Source organism: Pararge aegeria, chromosome 1 (assembly GCF_905163445.1).
Source record: "Pararge aegeria chromosome 1, ilParAegt1.1, whole genome shotgun sequence".
NCBI lineage: Eukaryota > Metazoa > Arthropoda > Insecta > Lepidoptera > Nymphalidae > Pararge > Pararge aegeria.
This window is the reverse complement of record NC_053180.1, coordinates 8,992,989-9,018,758: the sequence shown is the minus strand read 5'-3', so window position 1 is coordinate 9,018,758 and position 25,770 is coordinate 8,992,989. Positions and strand designations below refer to the sequence as shown.

The window sequence follows — 25,770 nt, the reverse complement described above, 5'->3', positions numbered from 1 at the left end:
ACACTTCCGGTAAGCGTTCAAAACAATCATATTAAAATTGTTATACATTACATTTTTTAGGTTTAATTTATGACAAAAAATGCAACTGGAAAGCTCAATGTGAACTTTCCCAGTCGGTTATGTTTCACCAGTAGTTTTATACCTTGGGGCAATTCGATTAACGTCATTAAAGCATTTCGGCTACAAAAGAAATGCATTAGGGCTATATGTAATGTAGGGTCGTTAGATAGCTACAAACCGTTGATAAAAAAGGAATCCTTCCATTGGCATGTTTGTACATTAAAGACATGTGTATGTTTGTTAAGTGTCATCCACAAATAGATTGGTTCGATATCCCAAAAAGCTAATGGTAATGATTATTTATTTTTTTGTTTATAATACAAAGCTATCTCTTCCAGGCAACTCTGCAGCTAATATCTAAGTACTTATATAATATACGAGTACGTTTATGTTCGAGTACTCTTTATTATATTATATTATTATTATAATTCTCTATGCCAATACATGTGGAGTTCTATTAATTGCCTTTAAGTTTCAGGAAATATGTCTCGTGCTAATAAACAATGTAAAGGCGCCGTTATAAAAGCGCGGGGAAAACAAACCACCCTGTCAGTGCGCGTACGCGGCTCCGTAGCGTTACTTGATTCAGGCGGGAAACGGGTTTCAGGCTACACGAGAGCTTGAAATTAAAAAAGACTATTTTTAAATAAAAAATATTATAATTTCTACATTTTTGATATCCATTAAATGCGAGTTCGAAATTCAAATTGATATAATAATTTTATAGAGCAGTTAAATTATTATTCTTTAAAAGAGAAGAAAATTGAAGTGTGATGAAAGTTTAGTTCCACAATAACAAACAAAAGTGATTTTCTGATGAACTGAGCAGTGTTGCTATTAAAAAATGGTGAATAAAATGTATAAAGTTACATCCGAAAAGATGGAAAAGCACGGAAGCAAACACAATCAAGTTTTAATGTCAATAGTCAGTAAGTACAATTCAATAAAATAATTAGTTACTTAAGTACTTACTGTACTACCTTTATTTACTAAATAGGTAGTTTTATTATATATTTGGCAACCACGGGGGCTTTTTTATCACCTTATTGGCAGCTTCGAACAATAAACACTCTGACGGATGTTAATAATTATAAACATGCTAATATATAATATTCAGTAATTTTTTTATCTTGACAAAAAAAAGTAAAATTATAATTCGAAATTATTTTATGCTTTCTTTTAACATAACTTCAATTTAACACATTTTTTCTGACCAACACAAAATATATTTAAAAAAGAAAAAAAACTACTTCAAAATTATTTCGGCATATTGCAATGTCCTGACGGGGCTGGCTTTTTCCTATGTATCTATTTACAGTGTTATGTGCTATTTTTACATGGATGCAATAAATAAACAAATAAAATACTGGACTGTCCAGATAAAACTTGCGATTGTAAAAGTATTATTTTTAAATGTAATTACAAAATGAGAAGATAAATTGTATGTCATTGATACAATTATCTTCAAAACGGTGTAGCGAAGATCTATGTTGATTCAGTATTATGAGAGAGATATTTCTTTACAACACAAAAACCTTAGAAATAATCTAAAGAAAGATACTGTCGTGTAAAAGTGTTCGAGCAAAAAAAGTGTATACTAACCGTGAGCTTAGTTGGCATCTTTGGCAACACATTGGCATTTTAACAAAAAAACTAACTTACATAGTTGTACGTAGTACGTTTGTGAAAATGTTAATTTTTTCATTCCTTAACGTCTGGATAACTAATAAAAATAACGGTAATTATATAACTTATTTTAAGTTTCAAATATGGAAATTAATACAATTATTCATTATTTTTAAACACATCCAATAACCATTAGTAAAAAAATAAAGCGCAGACACTTTTTGTATCTGATGGGACATCATATTAAACACATTATTAATCCATGATTGGCAGAGTTTACTATCTTCTTCGTCTTTAGGTGCCTAGTACTACTACTAGTGAAGGTTGTTGTCAGTTTTTGATACTTCGCCGTTTCTCTCGCGAGGCAAAACAGCTGGTTGGCATCGCGATCCCACTCCTCTCTTTAATGTTTCGCAACCAAGACTTCCTCTTGTGAGCGATGCGTCTCTTCACAGCAAACTTTGCCATCATTATCAGTTACAGTAGCCTGTATCTGTCATGCCGAAGCACATGCCATAAGTTTACTATTCTAGTGATAAATATTTAAAAAGGTATTGCTGTTTTGTAAGAAATGTTTGAAATAAATAGGTGTCTATCTTTTTGTTTTTTTTTTTGCTATTGTTTAAAATCAAAACAGTGATTCATACCACCGCCAGAACGCGTTGCCCGTACTTGCTTCTGGGTGCTTCTTACTTCACTGATATTTTAATTATTTTGTGAACACTGAACACGTGTTTAACTACGGATGAAAAGATCTTAAATCAATTGCCTGTTTGGACACGAAGTTGCCAGGTAACTATTTGTTTTTTTTTGGTTTTTGCAATACAAGCCCTGAGTTAGGAAATAAGCACTGTCTACTGTGTGCATTGTCTAGCACGTTATGAAGACTGAACCTGCATTAGAGCATCTTTTGGCCTGTGCCCAGCATGGGGCCATTAGGCTGACGATTTTAACAAGGCGTGTATGGTGGGTTAGCCCAGTGAGTAAGACTTGGCATCCCTTTCGAGAGGACGAGTTCAAACTCCGGCACTCACCGAGTAGCGTATTTTAAGATTCATCGCCCTGAGCCAGTAGGACGGCCCCATAAATTTATGAAAAAAAAATCCAACAGTTTGTTGATTTTAATTATGAAACTAAACAATATTAGAAGTGCAGGCAGCTTTGTCTGCTATACTATTCGTATTTATTTTCCCTATCCCTATTTCCTTACTAATGTGATAAAAGCAGCTATGCGTGGAGAGACTCACGCAGAAGGCTTCCTATCCCATAGGAACTATACCTTTTTCCGGGATAGAAAGTACATTTACTTATTCTAACGTCTGCTTGCGCCCCAGCCCCAATCCATGGCCATTTTGGCCATAAAGAGCTATTTCTCGAAAATAGCGATTCACGGCCCCTTTTTGTCACGAAAGGTGTCATACCACCCTTGTGTAGTTTCACGGAGCAAATTGTCTTTTTATACCCCTAAGGTAAATACGCCCATTCAATCACCTCTAACTTTTCGGAGTTTTGAGCGTTTTATGGAATTAAATATAACTTGCAGAAAAACATCGAGAGGAAACAGGCATCGTAGAGTTCCCCATAATATTCGTAAAGGCGGCCGATATCTACTAATCCGCACTGGACCAGCGTGGCTACGGCCCTTCTTATTCTGAGCGGAGACCCGTGCCCTGTAGTGGGCCGGCAATAGGCGGATAACGATGTCGATGATAATAATAATTATCAGAATTTATTAAACTGAACCATCGTTCTAACACAAACAAAAGTAGCCGTGTATGAAGTTGGCCAACAATTTTACAATACCCAAAGTAACATTTGATTTGGGTTGCGGTCTTGGCTCGGTAGCCACCTCTCACCCAACTCAAAATAAACACGAGCTCTTATGTTTCAAAAGCCCCTGTAATGGTAATTTTATAAAGAGCTATTTCTCGAAAATAGCGATTCACGACCCTTTTTTGTCACGAAAGGTGTCATACAACCCTTGTGTAGTTTCACGGAGCAAATTGCCTATTTATAACTGTTTAAAATTGTATCATTTATGAAGACTATAATTTGTTGCTTGCAGTTTCCTTTTAACTCTTTGCAACCGCACTTACCCGCAAGAAATACTCGTTCACTACTTCACTAAGTAACATAGATTAGAAAAATAGATTAATTATCCACCTCAATAAATCCAAAAAAAGTCAAGATCTTATTTATTAGACTTGATGATGAACACCTAGAAATAATTTCATTATTCTTCTTATTATTTTTAAAAGATTGAAAGATTTTTGAAAACAAATTAATTAATAACATTTTGAATATTAATTATTATTGTTTAATTATTTCATACAAGAGATCCTGGTGACGAAAAGTTGCTTCAGTTACTTGCATTTAAAGTCTATTTTTGAGAAGATGAAATAAAGCTGATTATAGCTGATTGTAAAACAACTCGATCAACACGATTTCATTTATTTTTATTCACGATTGTAGGCAATAAATGCATCTTTTAACTCTTTAGTTAATGGAAATAAGGAAATACACGAAAAACTATTGAATGGCTAAAACCAAATAAGTGCATACTTAGATAAATAAATAAATAATATCGCCATCGCCATTTAGCCCCAAAGTAAGCTTAGCTTGTGTTATGGGTACTACGATGAGTGATGAATATTTTTATGAATAATATACATAAATACTTGTAACATACAGATAAACACCCATGAAAAACATTCATGTTCATCACACAAACCTTTTCCAGTTGTGGGAATCGAATCCACGGCCTTGGACTCAGATAGTAGGGTCGCTGCCCACCGCGTCCATCGGCTATCAAGTTAGAACATCGTGGTTGGGTTATACCCGTTTATGAAAAATAAGTAGAAAGGTAAGTACTCGTATTAATAAATAACAAGTCCAGCGTGGTGAATAGGGGAAAACCCTCTTGTTGAGACGCCTTTAGTCCAACAGTGTTGATGAAGGTTATTAAAAAGTTTGTATTCAAACTGGTTAGTTAGCTACCGATCCCAAGTTGCTTAAGGCGATACAGGCCACGGGTCTCCTCCCACAATGAGCAATGTTCAGGCCGCATTGCACCACGCTGGCCCGGTGCGGATTGTTTGGCTTTACACGCTTTTGAAAACGATTTTTTTTCACGGTGTTTTCCTTCACCGCTAAAGCAAGTGACATTTGAATTGCTTAAAACACACATAACTTTAGAAAAGTTAAGTTAGGTTAGGATATATAGGAAAGTATACAGATAAGTAAGTAGCAATAAGACTGGATTTGAGAGTTTGGCTGGCAACCGTGTTGGTGTTGAAACCAGTCTTCGATGCTGTTTAGGTTAAGGGTTTTTGCGCATTCGTTACAATCACGAACTTTACGAAAGTTTAAAGAGCAGATGTCATCGATTGGCGGGACATGTAAAACGCTCTCGACGGCCGTTACGAGAGCGTAGAAGTTAATCAGTCAAATAAATTGGACGGGCGTAGAGACCGAAGACGATCTCCCTGGCGCGACGGTGAGTGCTGCTAATTTAAGCAGGAGGTCCCGGGTTCGATTCCCGGCAGGGACATTTTTGGAATTTATAATATCCAAATTTTCTCTGGTCTGGTCTGGTGGTCTAACGACAAAAACGTGCCGCTAAGCGATGAGTTCCGCTGCTGCGAAAATTTTTGACAAAAATAAATCTAATATCTAATGGATGATGTGTTCCAAAACGATGTCCCGGGGAAACCGATTAGGGGTATGACTACCATACTCCATAACAGCTTAGCCTGCTAACATCTTAAACTGCATCATCACTTACTACCAGGTGCGATTGTATTCAAGGGCTAACTTCTAGAGGAATTAACAATAAAAAATGCCTCCGTTTGCTTGACTAAGCTAAGGTCCATCGAGGGTTGTAGAACTTTGGTGATGATGTTCATGTGTGGGTTTCAAAAGCATAACTAGACGGATTGGCGAGCCACGTACTGAGGCATTAACAATTTATAAGGGGACTTGTTGTTTGATACCCTGAACGATGAATCCCTCTCCAACCAATGTCTGATGCTATTTGAAAAAACCCCGATTATTTGCGGAATATAACACGGTATTCAGAACGTAAACATTGCTAATAATTATTATTTAGGAATTACTTTTCATTAATTTTTCCATAATATTACACGGTTCATAAACTTAAATTTCCTACCTATTTTACACGCTACAAAATTGATTTTCGCTCAAACTAAATTTTTCAAAGACCTATCTTGGATTAGACGTAAATAAGATAAACGACAAAAATAAAATTCTTCCCCGCTTCAAGTCTAAGGGCGGTAGGTACTTACCCTAAAGAAAAAAATATCTTTAAGGTTTTATTTTTTTCGGCTTTGTCAGTGTGATTAATCTGTAATCTTTCCAGTACGTACTTACTAAGTAACAGAGCTAAGCTACAGCGAAATCGATATGGCGAAACTACACTACTGTTCCTTTTTAACTACGGAATTCTAAACATGCTTCACTCTATATAAATGTCTTCCTTTGAACTTTGTTATCATTTCTTACTACATATTCACGAATACTGAAATCAAGAAATTACCGTCCAAGCCAATAGACGAATCCATTGCGATCGACTATTCTTACAGTTTTTTAGGGAAATGATAATTGTAAGACCTGTTCATTGTATGCCATGCCATACGCCTCAGGTTGACGGAGACTTTTTAGAACGTGTTTCTTGTATGTCCTTGCAACGTGTTGCTTTGTTTATAGGCGATGCTTTTCTTCTTACGGTCAGCTAGGCCATCTGCTTGGTCAGTCAAATACAACTGTAAAATTTAAAAAGAAACGCAAAGTGCATAGTCGTTGCTACTCCTGCGGCATTCTATAATAATAAAGTAGATTATCGTTTACCTACTGCATACATGTAGTTCCATTTAGATACTCTTAAAGATACTACGCTATGATTGTTTACTCAATCTGAATACCGGTGGCAATTCTGCGTGATAAAATCTATAATGACAATAATTGAAAAGTTTATTTTTTATTCTTTCCTTCGTAGTTCTTAACGTACGTCAGCAGGTAGCAATGTGATTTTGTAACGTGATGTTAACCATCATGGCCGTGTTGAAATCGACCGTTAATATGGGGACTGAAAAGTGAATATACGGATATTGAGGATTCAACATGCGATAACGTCAGAATCCCAATCAAGACCGCCATCGGTCTCAAGTCTCAAGCGCCCTCAAATAGACATTATACAATAGTACCTACATACATTCTATTTCTGTATTTTATCATATAAACTTGTATAATTACCTAGATATAATTAGATACCGCGAACGTTAGCAGAATAAATCTTTGGATACCGCATTATAAGAAATATGAATGCGTGAAATATTATGTGTAGGTCTAAATTTCGGCTTGGATCCAGCCTCCAGATCTAGAACAAGTACTCCGAGTTAGCTCCTGTTAGCTTCTTGAACGGTAAACCGTTTTGTACCCTCTTTATCAACGTAGCATAGGCGCAGTCTCTTAGCGGGCGATTGAGAGAGTTATGCTACGAGTAACTCCGTGGTAAAATCATAAATGAATAGATCCGTAGAAGAATCAGACTTACTGACATAGATCAATGAGTCGGGAAACTGATGTGCCAATGGACGGGGCATATAAGGGAACCCAAGGAAGACGTAGCGTGACGACATAAAAAGCGTTCAATAATTTTTCGTAACGTTTCTACTGCAAGGCGCTGCTATAGATATTTCAAACCAAAAAGTTCATATAATGTTCTTAGGCTATGATCAGACGAAGAAAATTTGAAAGTCGAAAATTATTCAAATAGTGTATCTAAATTTAATATATTTAATTTAATTTATACATATAAATGTTTACGATTTCCATTGGACTGCGTACCTGTGATCTACCAGTCTTATGCGCACTATACACGTTACCTACTACTCGCCATAAAAACGTTAAATGTCCGTCGTTTTATGCTGTTGGTAAGTATGACATTTGTAAGATTCTTGGTCGTTTCTAATCCTACTCATCTCGCTACTATCTTTTATGCAATGAACCTAACTTTCCTTATTGTAAAAATTAAGTTTTGACGAACTTCATTGCTACAGTCAACTCTCCTACCGGAATTTAAAAGGTCTACAAGGAAAATTTGATTAGAATGTTATCTGAAAATAAACCTTATCCTTAGATTAAATAAATACCTTAAATCGCAACTCTTTTCCTTCCACGTGAGTTTGCTACTGTTGCCAAATGATTTCATTTCTTTCTACAAACACGTGCAAATAAGTCAATACAAACAATAGTTTATTTATAGGAACACCTCTCTGGCAAAGCGATGATCATCTCTCCACCTTAGTAGTTTCAAGATTTATTTCCTGACTGTCAAGAAAATATAGTTTAAAATTAAAATAAATGTAACTCTACTATACGTATCTGTATATATATCCACAAAACTCGGAAAGTGGTAACAAAATTAACTAGAAATTTTAGAACAATGTTATATTTGCTTTTCTGATATATATGTACTTTTTGTGGGATGCAATAAAAGTTTATTTACATTCATTCATTCATTCACTCAATAGTTTTGTTATAACTAGACTGGTATAAAGTATTTCTTGCCTACTTTCGGTCTGACCTAGGAATGAAACCAGAAAACCCAAATCAGAACCTACTGATCCGTAGTGGAACAGGTTAAGCACCAAACGAGGTAGCTGTTGTAGTAAAATTAACTCATATTTAGTTATTCTTGTAGATGTTTCGTTAGTATCTAGTCATTCGTATAAGTAATAGTTAGGTATATAGTATTATTTCTGTTCTAATGATATGGTTCGATTCTTGAGACTATTTATAGTTTCGACAGCTGATAGTTGAAAGCTGGCATAAATTACAACTTGACGAATAACTAACTAATTAGTACTACTAGTCGTATGTTTTATAATACACTCAGCTAGATAACGGATGTAATTATTGCTTTGCACACTGACACAAGGTGGCTCGTCGCTGGACCTGTTCCTTAAATGCCCTGCTTAGCAGTGGCGTGCATAGAGGGTATGCACAGGGTATGCAGATGATATAAAATAAAGAAAATCTCCAGTACGAGTTATAAAAAACTTAAGGATAGGCTTTGTAAGAGTTATAAAAAGTCTACCCTTCAGTATTTTGCCCTGTTTAAAAGGCGATAGTGTCTCACCATGTGGTGGGCCATCGGCTTGGTCCATCAATATTTACTATAAAAAAAGCTTTTCTTCTATAGCACTAGGTGTTGCACTTATAATTTTTTGCTCAATTGCAATTGCATCCGAGAAAAAGTTCCTTTTCCTAGATAAAAAGTAGCCTATACTACTCTATGTCCTTTCAACTAAATTTATGCCCAAATCAAGTCAATCGGTTTCATGGTAAGGTCATAAAGTAAGGACAAACAAAAACACTTTATAGATTTTTTTATATTACTACGAAAAAAGATATACTACGACTAACGACAATCAGTGGCGTGCATATAGGGTATGCAGATGATATAAAATGAAGAAAATATCTAGTACGAGTTATATATACGTAGGGGGTGCTTTTTATAACTCTTACAATGCCTATCCTTAAGTTTTTTATAACTCGTAATGGAGATTTTCTTCATTTTATATCATCTGTATACCCTGTGCATACCCTCTATGCACGCCACTGACGACAATATACACACATCGCCATTTAACCCCAAAGTAAACGTTATTAAGGGTACCTACTAAGATAACTTATTAATATTTATGAATAATATACATAAATACTTATATTACCTACTATATAAATAAACATCCACACTCTGAAAAATACTCATGTTCATCACATACACGTTTTCCAGTTGTGGGAATCGAGCTTTGGACTCAGGTAGCAGGGTCACTGACCACTTCACCAATCGACCATAAATCAAATCAAACCGAAAAATCTATGCCAAAATCAAGTTGATCGGTTGCTTAGTTAAGGCGTAAATTTAAAAATAAACCACAAGACATTTCGTATTTTTAAAATTAGTATGAATTTCTTGTTCGCCAAAAGAATATTGTTTCTGATAACATTTTTCTTATTGTTCCAGTATGCATGCCAATCCTGGCGTACGGCACAGCCATGGGCTGGATATCACCCAACAAAGCCTTGTTAATGGGAGACTCCTCACCTTCCGCTAAGAGGCTCACTGAAGAAGACGTCTCGTGGATGGCTTCTATTATGTTCATATTCGCACCTATAGCTGTATTCATATATGGTGCGGCGGCTGATAGATTCGGCAGAAAAAATGCGCTACTGTGTGCTACTTTACCTATATCGGTAAGTTAACGACTGGTATATTTTAGTTACTTTCACAGCATTATGTCATATGGAATTTTACTTTGAGGTAATGCTGCTGATATTAGCACTATTTTCGTGCTGCAGAAGAGGGCTGTTCGTTCGATCTACAAAATGGGTCCGAGAGAGTCATTTAGAGATAAATTTAAAGATTTTAAAATAATGTCAAAGTCAAAGTCAAAGTCAAAAATATCTTTATTCAAGTAGGCCCACAGGTGGCACTTTTGATGCGTACATAATAATTACACGGTAGTGAGATGATGGCGATAACCACATTCGTAAACTTAAAACTAAAGCTACGAGGGTTCCAAACGCGTCCCGGTCTAAGAAGAAGCCCACAACAAACTTAGCCGGGTGTTTTTTTTTTTTTTTGTTATCGCCATCTCACAATGTCATTTTAAATTATTAGAAGAGCAACCTGGTTAGAGCAACAATTTACACCCAAGCTTTTTTATCGTTTACGTAGTTCTTTATACTATAATAGGACTTTTCTATAAGCTTACGTTTAATACAAACTTTGAACTTTTTAAGAGACATCTCCAAGATGACAATTGGTAGTTTATTGTAGAATTGTATGCAATTTTCTTTAAACGAATTATGAATTTTATGTAACCTAGTATATTGCACTGTAAGTTTATTCTTACTTCTAATGTTTAAATTATTGCAGTCACATTTTTTCTTAAATTTAGAAATGTTTTTATGAACGTACATTAAATTTTCAAATATGTACTGACTATACACTGTCATTATTTTAAAATCTTTAAATTTATCTCTCAATGACTAACTCGGACCCATTTTGTAGATAGAACGAACAGCCCTCTTCTGCAGCACGAAAATAGTGCTAATATCAGCAGCATTACCCCAAAGTAAAATTCCATATGACATAATGCTGTGAAAGTAACTAAAATATACCAGTCTAGCAGTTTCTACGTCGGTCATGTACAATGACATTGTGAGGATTTCAAGGATTGCCCAACTAGTTTTCAACCCATTCGGGGCTCATAATCATAAGCTTGTTCATTTCTTTTATTTTCAGCTCGGTTGGATAGTAAAACTTGCGTGCACGCATCCAATAGCTCTCATAGCGGCGCGTGCGCTAATCGGCTTTGGCTCGGGAGGCGGCTTCGTTGTATGCCCTCTTTACGTCAAAGAGATAAGTGAGGACAGCATCAGGGGCATGACTGGTACCTTTGTCATTTTCTCTCAGGTTAGTAGGTTATGGAAAATTATATTTATTAAAGAAAGAGTCAACGTAGCTGCTAAGACGCAGTCTGCGTCTGCGTCTGCGACGTCTTAGCTCCAAACCACGCGGGGACGAAATGTTTTGTAGTCAGTTAAGTTAATAATAAATATTTATCGGAAATATTAAACAAATTAACTATAAGTAGACGTAATTCGTGTTTAAGTTAATTTTTTAAATGGCTGAAAAACCACAAAAAACGCAATTTCCTAGGCCTATCACAGGCTAACTGCCTTAAGCACGACTGCAAAGTTAAAAACAATACTTATTCACAAATACGCTAAAACGCTCATTGCATTGTAACAACTTCTACATGTAAATATGATTGTAAGGCTACTTTTTATATAAAACGTTTTTTTTTTTAATAACCACTTTCCTTAGTCGACTATTATTATAGTTGGCTTATCGGTTGCAGCCTAGTATCCTCTTTACTAGGACTTCGGCCTCGCTCCGGTTGAACCGAGGTCGAACCCCGGCACACACCTCAAACTTTGCAGAGTTATGTGCGTTTTATGTAATTTAGTATTACTTAATTATGTGATAAATAATGGTGAAGGAAAACACTAGTGAGGAAGCCTGAGGAACTTCACAATGTTCTCAAAAGCGACGGAAGTAGGTACACCAATCTGCACTTAACCAGCGTGGTGGAAAAGGACCATCTTAGGCGACCTGTGCTCTGTAGTGGGCCAGCAATGGGTTAATAATGGTGACGTCATTTTTAACGGGCATAGTAGATATCAACAGTTAGTTGTTTTCTTGAAAATCATGTATTCGGGAAAATCATTTTTCCAAACAAGTACCTATTACAAGTATTACACCTAATTATGTTAATTAAATATCTGTTAACTTTATATCCTTATACGTACTTCGAATCTAAGAATTACAGAGGCGCCTAGCCGTACACGTCACAGTGTAACACGAAAAAACACCTCATTTAATAATTTGATGTACGTATAGTGTTTTCTTATACTGTGTCATTAGGTATGGCGACGTCCTTTTTGAGGGGCTACGTACCGAAAGGGTAAAACGGGACCCTATTACTAAGACTCCGATGTCCGTCCGTCTGTCATCATATCAACCGATAGACGTCCACTGCTGGACATAGGTCTTTTGCAGGGAGTTCCAAATTCCACGGTTCTGTGCCGCTTGGATCCAGCGGCTAACTTTGACGCGCTTAATGTCGTCTGTCCACCTCGTTGGGGGTCGACCAACGCTGCGCTTACCAGTTCGGGGCTGCCATTCCAGCACCTTGGGACCCCAACGTCCATCCTTTGTCCGCACTATGTGCCCGGCCCATTATCACTACAGCTTCCCGACTCGTTGAGCTATGCCGGTAACTCTACGAATCTCCACATTTCTGATATGATCGCGTAGAGATACTCCGAGCATAACTCTGCCCATCGCCCGCTGAGTGACTCTGAGCCCTCTTATTAGACCCGTAGTAAACGACCATGTTTCATAACCATAGGTCATCATTGGCAACACGCACTGTTCGAAGACTTTCGTCTTCAGGCATCAGGCTGTATATAATAACAAATACAAAAAAACAGAATAAAATAAATATCTAACGTGGCTCCTGTAAAACTGACATTGCTTTTTTGCCATTTTTATAGATTGTACGGAACCCTTCGTGTGCGAGTGTGACTAGCTCTTGGCCGGTTTTTTTTATTACAAGTTAGCCTTTGTCTGCAGTCTTACCCGGTGGTAAGTAATGATACAGTCTGAGATGGAAGCGGGCTAACCTAACCTAAGGCATTTTTATTAACCATACCTTTAATCATTTACACGACTTCGTACCGGAACGACAAACCAGAGACGAAGCCCTTCAGATCAGATCAGACCAGAGAAATTATAAATTTCCAAACTGCAACTCAAGCTCGTAGTAAAATATGATAAAATTATTTAACTAAACGACTACAAAGGAGGTACAGTTCCGTTTTTTATCATAAAAAAGTATAATTTATTTATGATTATTATGTTTCACTTGTTACATGTAGACCGCTGGTAATCTACTGGTCTTCATATTGGGAGATCTGCTGCCATTCCAAACCGTACTGTGGATCCTACTCGCGATACCGCTGATCCACTTCTGCATACTACTAAGGCTGCCCGACACGCCGTCTTACCTCATCAAATGTGGAAAAAATGAAGTGAGAAAATAATAAGAATCAATTCGTATTACATTTATGGCATTGTGAGCTAAACAACGTGTAACCGAATTACGAAATACTGTTGAAGAGTGTTATACCTATATTTCATAAGGAAAAATATTAAATGAAAAGAAGAGTATTTATTTTTCCATTCAAACTAATTCAAAACTATCTAAGTGTTGACTTATGACACCTCTACTGAAGATAAAAGACCGATACCTAAGGAGTCACTCGATTTTACTTTTGCATGTGATGTTAGGGCTGCATCTGATGTCTTTTCACAGATAAGTCTCAGAGACGATAAATAATGTACCTCTAAAGCCTCTGAACTACTATTTCGGTTTTCATTTACACGTTGTATATGATGGTAAACCACAGTTCTTATTTCACTGCTAAGTACAATCCTGTATCGATCACCATGCTGCTCTAAAAAGGATGAATGATGCCAACATCATTTGAAGGAAAAAAAAATTTAAAAATATTCATTTTCAAAAACAACTGATTCGATGTATCCGACGGTACCCACACTAGGTATTTCTGTTTGGTGGGTGCCTATTTACAAGTGAGCTTAAGTTTATGGATTGAATAAGTTAAGAACTCTGCTAGATAACTATTATTTACGAGGTAGTAACAGTGACCGCGACGACGTCCTCTTCCGCAGGGCGAGAGATGATACCACAGTAAATATATTATACTTGCCGACGAAAGTACAGCACTTTGTCCATCGATAAAGCACGCTATCGCCACCATACTACCCTAAATCAGATCCAGGGCTGGGGATCAGAGGGTCCGGGCCCGGGGATCAATGAGGTTGACGCCCGGCCTGCCCGAAAGGATGATAAACTCGTTTCAAAAAAGAACCACCGTTCGATTGTGAATTTGATTATTACACCTAATTTCTGAACGCGTTCGCAGTGTATATGTACTCGTTATATGTCTAACAGGGGATTTCCCCGTGGTATCTTGAAAATAAATACTGCCAATTAATTATTTTGTTTGCGAGTTTTTTTAATGTTAAATCTTTTGTTTAAAAGAAGAAACCTCAAATAGAACGGGGTCCTAGGATCTATTAGGACGACAGTGGTTACGTGTTTAAAAAATTACCCGTTTCAAAAAAATCTCATTCAGGGCAGGCATTGATTTTGGAACATTTTAATAATGCGTGCCCAGGATATTTGATATCTCTGACAGGGGATTTCCCCGTAGCACCTGGAAAAAATCCACGATTTATATTATCTCAAACACAAAGAGTGTTTGAGTTTTTTGTTGATACCTGACGGCCAGGGAGAATTTTTTTGGTCAAATTCGGAAAAATCTTTTCTTTACCACGGAATATATTATAGAACACATTAGAGCAGCTTGAATAGAATATGTTCTTAATCCTTTTCTACTATGCGACACCAGTGCTCAGCCGTGGGAAATTAATATACTGTGAATGAGCTATAACAACTTACCTAACTTACCTCATAATTATTATAAGATCACGTTGTGTCTTTACAGGAAACAGCCAAAGTGCTGGGCTGGTTGCGATCTTTGCCTCACACTGATAAGTCTATCAGTGAAGAGGTGGACCGGCTGGTAATCGAGCAGAATACCTGCGAGCCAAAGTTCTCACCCAGACTACTTTGTAAGTTTTCAATTTACTTTGACAGGTGAGGAAGAGATGTGAGATGTTATTACCTCCAGACTCCTGTAGACTTTTTTTTATTATTTCTCTACAAGTTAGCCCTTGACTGCAATCTCCCCTGCGAGATATGATGCAGTCTAAGTTATATTAAACCCATGGATGGCCCTTCTCGGTTTTACGCGACATTGCTAAATCGCTCAATCGCTTAGCGGCACGTCTTTATCAGTCATTGGTTAACTAGCGGCGGCAGAAACCTCCCGGAAACAACACCGGAGAAAATTCAGAAATTATAAAATCCCAAATTTTAAGCCCGGGACCTCTGCTTCGCGTAGCCGCTCATCGTTGCGCTACGGCGGTCGTCAAACTTGAATCTATTCATGCAATAGCCGTTATTTTTTTTTTTCTAACTGTGCGGATTTCAAAGTAATCCTTGTCTATCTCTAGGATCGCCTTTTTGTACATACCTCCTTTGTTATCTCTTAATTATAAGTTTCAGTGGTGTGCAATAAAGTATTTACATATAATTTTATATTTACAACGAACAGAAATCCACCATATTATCAAAATTAAGCTTAATTTGCTATACTCCGCGAAAAGCAGGAGAATCTGTGTGGTGTAATTTATAATTTCTTCAATCCTTATACTCCACACCAAACAGATCCTCGGCAATACACCCTCTACGCACGTTTCGCTCCGAAACCGGAGCATCATCAGGAGATGTTGACTTTACAATGATCAATTGTTAACAATTAATCATTGTAAAGTCAACACCACACAGATTCTCCTGCTTTTCGCGGAGTATAGCAAATTAAGCTTAATTTTGATAATATATCATGGATTTCCGCAAAGTAACGCCTGCTTCTATACAATAGAAATCCACCAACAAAAACTACTTATAAAATAAGCAATTAATCAGCTTTTAAGATATATCTAAGACTCCTTGGAATAAAAAAAATTATCAAATCGTTAAATCCGTTTCAACGCTATGTTGACACAGGCAGATGAAGCTGTCAATCTGAAATACCCCTCCATTTAAGTATAGATACAAATAAAAAAATTGTCACTACCTCTTAGACAAAAATAATAGGTATATATAAGTACAATGTCTTTACAAATTATGATTGTCAGTCAGTCTTTGTGTCCATCTAGGTATACTTACCTACTCTATAAATAAAATTGAAATGTCTGTCTCAGATTTCAAAATTATTGCCTTATAGTCAGCTCCAATAATTACTTTAGCGAAGGAATGTTTGGAAAAAAACGTCTGTTTGCCACGGCTTTACTTTGTAATGGCTGAGCTGCCTTGTGGGACTGAATACAAGGAATAAAGGAGTATAGGTGGTAAAATGGGATTTGGAAGATTGTAGTTAAAGAATTCAAATCAGCTGTTATTTTAATGTTAATCTTTAGGTTTTCCTTCCTTCTAATAATATCGCACGCTTTCCTACATATTTTATTTTTAAGTTTTAATCATTAATTTCTTATTTTTGTTTTGCAATCTGTATTATATTCTTCTTCTTCTTCTTTTTTATAAGAATTAATTTACAGTAATTGTAAGATGATTTAATTGCCTATTAAAATACATAAATAAATACAGGTTAATCGTAAATCAGATAACTGATTATTGTATTTTTAGTAAATTTTATTTTATTCAAGCTACTAGAAATTGCTACGGAAATGGCACATCGCATTATAGGTCGCGTTGTAGTTTTCATTATTCTTAAATTTAACCGGTCATGGCATGCTCTTCGTAGTGTAGAATAGGGGATGGGAGTTAGAATGGGCAAAAATTTAAACGCGGACACAGTCGCGGGAAACCGTTTGTAATAAATAATAACTAAGTCGTTGAAGCCTACAAAATCCCATAATTACGAAATGAAACGTTATAGGTACCTACCTACAATATGTATTTCTAAACGAATACGTTTTAGTTTTTCTATGGTAGTAGGTAATCCATAGCTTTTGAATTGAGGAATTAAAAACATATTTTTGATAGTCTCATTTGTATCCTTTTTGTATTCGTTTCTTATTCCTAAAAATTTACAGTATTAGCCCGAGTTTAATTGCCCACATATTTCTCCAACACAACCAAAACAAAAAAAATATTATCAATCTATTGATTGATGTGATTGCGTTTTAATTTTAAAACGTTGGTTAATATGGAGAATTTGCTATACGACGGTGTTTTGACTTTTGACCTTGTAAATGTACGGCACAAGATGCCCTACTTCACCACAAATATTAACATTCAGTAAGCCACGTGTCCCATTTTTCTTAGTGTTCTGTACCAAAATTTTAAAAACAAATTGTTATGGTGCTAAAAGTAGCATGGATATCCGACTATAATTTCATGTTATATTTCAGTAACATATGTTAACGACATTACTTATTGAAACTAAAAATGTATTCATAAAGTACTATTATATATTATAAAAAGGTAATATATATCTATTTCGTCTTTCTATTGCAAAAAAGCACAAATTTTGGGTCTCTATTGAAAATCAGCGTTGCAGTCTTCCTTGGCAGGTGCCAGGTAGGTACCTACTGCCATGGTGCTGCTTGACCAACATCAACATGTGTACCTATGTGTTATTTTTCTCTCCTTTTTATACTTGTTAGGTTATACAACAAAGCGTATTATTACTATTTTAAGCCACATAGTTTTTTACAAAATCAGTTATATTTTAATTACCAATACAAGCTTACGGTGTAGGGGTTTCGAAACGTTTAATAACCCTGTACAGCATTTAATGAAATAACTAAACCTACTAATTTCCTGAGTGGGAACCTTCCCAAGAACCGAAACCCTAGGTGGGTGGCTGACTCGCTCCTAGCCGATTTTGTTTGCCGACCCACGGCCTTTTGTCAACAGACAAAATACGCGGATGCAAAATACAGAAAATTGTTTTGAAAACACATTTTATTGTTTCAATTGGCTCGGTGACCTCCCGTCCTGTCCTTGATATTTGAGCCTGCCCATCATTTTCAATTCACCACTTAATTGGGTTGCTTCTATTTGTTTGGTGTCAAATGCCGTTCTTAGGGTCAATTGGCAGCATGCGTCAGTGCCGAGGCAAAAACTGATTTGTAAATTAGTAAAACATGAATACAATGTAGATAAGTAGCGGATAGGGTGTAGGTTGATGGACCATTTTTGTAGACAGATTAAACCCTGGTTAAGGTGACGATTGTATTGTAATTATCACTAGGTAGCAACTATGAAAAAAAAACTATTTTTGATCAGGGCTTCCCAACCTGGACGCCGTAGAAACTACAGAGGTGCACCGCGAGGCGCTCTTTCTGTACATGAAATTGATCTTCTTTTTTCTCTCTCTTAATATTAATCATATTAGTTATTAATAGTATGTACTTTAGTGTGTAAATTTATATATTATTTTTTTGCCATTTCCCGGCTCTCATGTATATTTCTGTCGTTAGGAAACCTGGAAGAGATCACTTTAAAGGTCGCCATTTGCCGCAATTTTTAATGAATATTCTTAATCATCCTATACTACGCAAAAAGATGTTTAAAATTAAATAAAAGGATCAAGACATATATTTATTAGATAGTCTCTGTGCAGCGGTGTCACGGCTTGTCCCACGCTTTTAAACATTGTGTAGTGATCACCAAGCTCAGCAATGTTGGTGAAGTTTTTTTTCTTAATTTTTGTTAACGTTTATTATTAACATATATACCTATAATATTCTTTGACAGTGAAGGAAAATATCGTGACTGAATGTTTATGCCTGTGAGTTCTCCCCCAAATGATTTCAATACCGTGTGAATTTCACCAATCCGCGCTTGGCCAATTTGATAGAATTCTTCCCTTTCTGTGAGGAGACCCGTACCCTGTAGTGGGCCGGTGACAGCTTGATAATGATGAAGCGGATTTAAAAATTATCAACTAATATATACTTTGTTTTTATTTAATTTATTTGTCAAGGCTTATTATTATAATCAACAGTTGGCGACAAAACTGCAGTCAAAGCCTTTTGGGTGGCCCTTATAGTAAACCTGACACGTGAGTTCTGCGGGTGCATCGCTGTTTTGGTCTACGCTAGCCACATCTTCGCGGAAGCTGGAAAGGATCCACACACAAGCATCGCACTTTCGCCAAACAAACAATCAATTTTGCTCGCTGCCGTCCAGATCCTTGGGTCGTTTTTGGCGTGTCAACTCGTGGATCGGACGGGAAGAAAGGTAAGAACAACAAACTTAACTAATTAAAAGCACAGTTAAACAACTTAGATCAAAAGAATGTTGGTATCTACTAAGATCCGCTGACAGTTTTTTAATTAATTGATAGACGTTTGGGAAGTAGTACCCTACCGTATCTCTATTTATGTACCTATATCTTTGGGTTTTCGGATGTTTTGCGAAAAGTTGACCATTGTGGTATGCTGCGTATGAACCTACTTCAAATAATTACTATTGGTAAACCACTGGTAGCATTAACCACGTGAAATTACACTTTATGTTCCCGTCTTAACGTAGTGACAGGGTACTATTCTTTTCTAGAATTTAATTTTAAGGAAAGCAGGCTAACGAATAGTCAAGAAGTATTCTTGTATGAAAATTCATTTGTATATAGGTAGGTACTTTGGCCTTTCCTTCGAACAGAGTACGTTACCTGACACACCTTTAACTTTTTCTTTTCTCGAGTCTCGAGAAACTTACTTAAATATTACTTGCTTTAACTTAACAAACGCCGTGAGGAAACCAGCACGCCTGAGAGTTCTCCATAATGTTCTCAAAAGGTCCGCACTCGGCTACTACACTTGTGGGAGTCTTTAACCCCTTCTCATTGTGGGAGGAGACCCTATAGTGGACTTTTACGTGTTGATATGATGATGAAGAAGAAACATAAAACTGACCTAGGTAATCAAATGATTTTGTCCCCAGCCTCTCCTAGCCGTGACGAGTGTGGTGGCTGGCTTCAGCATGTGCCTCTTGGGAGTGTGGTTCTATCTCCAGAGCGTCGGCGTGTTCATGCCGGGCTGGGTGCCCATAATGGCGCTTTGCGTTTGCATCTTCGCCGATGCCTCGGGATTGCAGCCGCTGCCGTTTGTTATTATGACAGAAATGTTTAACTTTCAAGTAAGTACACGCTTGGGTACTATGGCGTTTATCAGTTATCACGATTATCAGAATAATGTAAATTCTGGTTGCACTTTTCCTGCACGGCTAGCATGCGGCAGGAGACAATTACATCGCCGGAGAAAGGATAAAAATGTATCTTCTCCCACAGCGTTATTAACTCTGACGCACAAGTGGAAATAATATCCAAATAATATATGTGTAATAATAAACGGTGGTAAACTTCTCTTATTCCATATTCCTGTGCTTTAGCATGAGGACACGTTTATTATATCCCTTTACAGGGGATATAATCGGGGGATATAATTTTTGTCTCCTGGCCGTGCTAGCGCTGCTGGGAATTATAATTCTACTGTTTAAGAAATAATTGGTGACAGCCACAAAATCGACTATAATTAGGTACATTAAAGGAAAAATGTAGACCCCGACTACGTACATATTTCTACCTAATAAGAAAACAATAATTTAGACACTTTCACACGCACACGAATATTCCTATGTGTTATCTGTGTCTCGTGCAAAGGCCGTAGGGGTTTTGAGGACTCATAGTTAAGTTCAACCTAAAGTTGGAGCCTTAACTAACACAACCTCTTTTTCAAAATCTGTTGCTCTATTTATACTCAAAAAAATACTAAAATATGTTATCCGCTAACTGAAGATTTTAAATAAGATTAATAAATATTAATTTCGAGCGTAAATCACATAAGATATTTATTTACAGCTTCGAGGTACAGTGGCGACACTGATAATGGCAATTTCTCTCGGCACCGATTTTGCCCTCATAAAACTCTTCGCTCCATTGAACACCTGGATCGGCTACCATTCCACGTTCTGGGTATTCAGCTTTATATGCTTAGCAAATGTATTCTACCTCATCTTCTGCGTCCCCGAGACGAAAATGCGGAATCTCGAAGACATTTACGCCGATTTGGAAGGAAAGAAACGGCGGAAAAAGGAAGACGTAGTTGTAGAAACCAACCATGTATAGTTATGGTATCTTCAATTATTAGTTAATAAGAAGAAGAAACATTTTATTGCACGTATAAAATATAGGAAAAGAAACAGTAAGGAGTTTACAGTACACAATGTAAACATGTAAAGGCGGCCTTATTGCTGCAAACAATCTCTGACAGGTAACCTTTGTAGATAGGACTTACAGCAAGAGAACGGGATAGTGCCAAGAGTGTTGATAGATATAAATAAATACCAAAATGTAAAGATACAAATACATATATAATTCAAATAAATATACGTAATATATCAATATAAAATATACGTAATATATCAATATAAAATATACATAATATATATAAATATATAACAAACATAATATATATAAGTAGATTTTAACACACAATTAAAAAAAGAAAATAAAGAATCTACTTCAATTTCCATCACTCAAAGAGAGGTAGTAGTCCTTCAGACGAATAAGTAACAATGGAGAAAAGTATAATTGGTGCAACAGATCGGGATACAGTTGTTACTAACCCTCCTCTTTCGATGGATGTCGTGTACTAAGGTAACATAACTGAAAAGGGGAGGCAGCGTCCTCTGTACTACTACAACCAACTACTGCGATCAACAACCCGGATCACCAACCCTGCGCAGCGTGGTAATTAAAGGCAACTCCTCCTACTGGGAGAGGCCTTTAGTCCAACAGTGGACTGTTATGTTAATGATCTTCCCTTTTTCACTTTTTGTCCTTTTCGACCACGACCACAGATTTGAGGCCCTGGTTTGAGAACCTAGTAGAACTATTATCTATTCTGTAATTAAAGTACCAACTTACCTATTTCAAACAAAATATCGTTTTCCGCGGTCCTATCTACAAAATCGAATCTATTGTAAGCTTGCGATATAATTTACCCTAATAAATTTTATATTAAAATGTTATTTAGTTTATGTACTATATAGTTAAACTTAAGTAAGTAATTAGACTATAATTTATAAGTGTAAATAGTAATAATTATAGAAAACTTGCAGATATGTTGAAATGTGATATTCGTGATAAATTAAAGTAAACGATAATGAGATCTTTTTTTTTTTAATTGGAGCCTAGTAAAGTTTATTATAAAATTTCAAATTAGCAGTCTTATGCGCAAATGTTTTAAATAAATAAATATACTACGACAATACACACATCGCCATCCAGCCCCAAAGTAAGCGTAGCTTGTATTATGGGTACTAAGATAGCTGATGAATATTTTTATGAATATGATACACATAAATACTTATAATATACAAATAAACACCCAGACACTGAAAAACAATAATGTTTATCACACAAACATTTTCCAGTTGTGGGAATCGAACCCACGGCCTACGACTCAGAAATCAGGGTCGCTGCCCACTGCGCCAGTCGGCCGTCTAATGGATGCAGAACGCGCAAATTGGCACACCACGGCGGGGGACTCATTATTAGCTTTGTTTTTGACGGCGCATCGGTGAGCGTTATGAATTTAAGTAGATAGTCCCGGGTTCGATTCCCGTTCAATTATAATTTCTGAATTTTCTCTAGTCTAGTCTAGGCTTTGGCCTCGGCTATTTACCACCCTACAGACGAAGACATGCAGCTAAGCGATTTACTGTTCCGGTGTGATCTCGCGTAGAATCCAATTTGGGGTATGACTACCATACTAGACAGGTTAGCCCGCTACCACCACTTGCTACCATCTTGGACTGCAGTCCAAGATGGTAGCAAGTGGTGATGCATCACCACTTGCCACCAGGTGAGATTACAGGTTTACTTGTAGTGAAATAAAGAAAAATAAAAAAAAACCTTTACCAAACAAAAATTTCGGTGTGATTGAAAAACATGAGAATCCGCCGCCAGTCGAGACAAATCCGGAGCGTCCACAGGGTTTCTTTTGACAGACGGACGAATCTCGACACGATTGGATTAGTTACCGAAACGGATTGATTAAACAATTATCTTCCTTATTAAATTACACACACTGCCACGTTGGTCTATTGGTTAGAATATTCCACAAAGTTCTAGGTTTTTTCTGTCAGAATTTCATAGATAGAAGAAGCAGCCTTGAGTAAGGAATCGGTGTAGCCCAATCTCAGAAAACACTAACTCATTGGTTGCCCGGATCACGACGATGTGTCAAATGATAAGAGATTAACGCAGCATGAAGGGTCCCTGTGGTCATTCAGTTGAACGCTAAGAGACAGAAGATGGCGAATGGTTGTTCCATTACCCTATTTGGATAAAGGTCCTGGATTTTTAAGTTAAAGCAGAAACAATCGTTTACGGCATTCGCCCTACTATAACTTAACAAATTACGTTTACTAGACTGACGGTTGGTCTATACGATAATACTCGACTACTACTAGATCATTTCTCGACCTGATTGAAAATTTGACAAAAACCAGACAACAAATAGTTCTTGTGTAACTATTAATTTCTTAAATTACACTCTCCTCCTCTGTAGATGTTGCGTTGACAATGCAAAATTACTGAGCAATCCGCAAAGTAACACCTATGCAATACTTCGATCAGAAGATTTTGGCTCAACTTAATCACCAATATCGGGTTCAGATCGGTCTGGATTAAGTCGCCAGTAAATACCGTAAGGGAAGCAGGGTGGGTAAATAAAAAAACTTAAAACATTAGAAGATTTAGGTACTTATTTTAATAAATAACCAGCCTAGTTTACAAAAGCATTTTTTTTTAATTTTCAAATACTTTTTTTTTGAAAATATCTTTAAAAACTAACTCAGTGACAACTGTATTACCAGTTCTGAAATCAGTGATTTTTTTCCTCTTCCAAACACAAAATAAGCTGTTGTGGCTCTTAAATAAGGACTAGTCAAAACAACATCATTTAAACCCTTTATGTCTATATAAATATCATTCTAATATGTATTATCGTATATTATAATCTGGAAGATTTCTTGAAACAATCATCTTAAATAACAGCCTTATAAGAATTAAAAATATTAAATGTAGCAAAACACACTGCTATCTGTCAGTATATTTTGTAGATCTAATTAATGGCCGATTTACATTGCTCCATAGTAGAACGTTGCTCGTTAGAACAAGAGATTTTCAATCATTTCCGTATAATAACTTTTTCATCATCATCCTTAGCGCTACAAGCCTGAGTAGGCCATTACTAGTCAAGTGTTTATATGTAAAAATGGGGAGGCAGCGTCTAAAATGTAGTTTAAGGTGATTTGCAGAGAAATAACAACAAATATTTGGTTTTTAGGATTTTTTTCTAGTCACGTTGCTCTAATGATTATTATGGTTCTACTACGGAACAAGAGTCCTTGATTCGTTTCGAAGGTTGAGTCGTATTTTGATTTTCCATCAAGCTGTTAAATATACCGACCAGCCCGATGTCAAATGAAATTGCAGTTAAAGGGCATTGCTATGTTGGAGCATGTTAAGCTGTGGCACGTCGGTCCTTCTTACAATCAATACCATGTGACAAAAATCGTTAAAAACCCCAACGCACATTGGTGCAACGTATACAGGGTCTAATCGCTAAATCCCTAATTTCTGAGAGGAAGTCTGTGGCCAGTAGAAATATGATATTAGACAAGGAGAACGATGACGATGATGGGTTATTGGGTGCCGCTATTTATATTCCTTGAGAATGGTTCAACGTTCGTTGGCCAATGTAAATAGGTCATTTAAGGCTCGGATTACTAAAGTTCGGTTCCACCTCGGTTCGGCACAAGAGTGAACTCAAACAAAGCGAACATGTAACACGTATCAAATTAACACTAGCCACGACAAGACTACGATTGCATTAGGAACTGAGATGGGACCCAACCGGACCGTGACTGCCTACAGGCCGAAACACATCATTTAAAACTAACTCGACTCAAATTGAATAATTAAAATTTGACCTTTATAGCTTGTAAAATAAAGTTTAGTTTAAGTATCACACGTCGTGTTTAAAATTTACTACATATTACACGACATAAAGCTCACATTTTGATGTTATAATTTAAGTCGAATAGGTGTTAAGTCGATAGATGTGCGAAGGCCGCAAGACGTGAAACCTAACGGTTTTATTCAACAAAGATGCGCTATAAAAGTTGTAATTTGTAACAACTATTAGCATAAATCGACCCTTTACTGCCAAATTTGGGTTACCGACAAATCGAAATTTTTACATATGATGAAGGTTTATTTAAAGATTGTTTTAACCTTATTGTGGAAAATTTTTGACTTGTCGATTACGCTAATTCAGCCGTAAAGGCTCGATATATATCTTAAATTAAGTCGCCTGCGATAACTGACATTTCAGTTTTTACCTTACTCTTACAATAATGAAATAATAGTGAGTTAACATTTATACCCGAAGATTCAAAGCAAAGGCGAAGATCGGTTCTGATAAACATTGCTGATGTTCTGAGAAAGATGTTCTGAGATCTTTCATCTTACTTCACGTGTATTAAATATACTGTTCAGTAAGTCTAGGCGCAAAAAAGTAACATTTTGAGAATAAAACATAAGCAACAAACTTACTTTCCAGGCATATCATAGTAGACAGGTAGATTCATTATAAACATTAAATTGTGTCAGAAAATAATCGCCCGATGTCACTGAAATTTATTTTGAAGCATTGTCAATTATTCTAAAATTTTAGTGCAAATATACAATTCCTAAAGTAAACTAAATTGAAAGCCCTAAACAACAAAGTGAGTGTCA

General features: G+C 36.4%; 1 protein-coding gene across 1 annotated transcript; it reads left to right on the top strand.

The window, feature by feature from the left end:
- The first annotated feature begins 845 nt into the window (after positions 1-845).
- On the top strand, positions 846-21,122 carry LOC120625261 (facilitated trehalose transporter Tret1-like). Its single transcript, XM_039892275.1, has 8 exons — positions 846-989; positions 9,737-9,966; positions 11,021-11,191; positions 13,222-13,374; positions 14,875-15,001; positions 18,967-19,202; positions 19,905-20,099; positions 20,821-21,122. Exons 1-8 carry the CDS (start codon positions 905-907, stop codon positions 21,085-21,087), a joined length of 1,464 nt encoding a protein of 487 aa, XP_039748209.1. The 5' UTR covers positions 846-904; the 3' UTR covers positions 21,088-21,122.
- Positions 21,123-25,770: the final 4,648 nt, after the last annotated feature.

What these genes read in the sequence shown, in the direction of transcription:
- LOC120625261 (XM_039892275.1), top strand. Translation starts at nt 905, where the DNA reads ATGGTGAATAAAATGTATAAAGTTACATCCGAAAAGATGGAAAAGCAC. An exon ending in GTGCTACTTTACCTATATCG is followed by an intron (nt 9,967 to 11,020) that starts GTAAGTTAACGA and finishes TTTTATTTTCAG; the next exon opens with CTCGGTTGGATAGTAAAACT. An exon ending in CAGAAATGTTTAACTTTCAA is followed by an intron (nt 20,100 to 20,820) that starts GTAAGTACACGC and finishes ATTTATTTACAG; the next exon opens with CTTCGAGGTACAGTGGCGAC.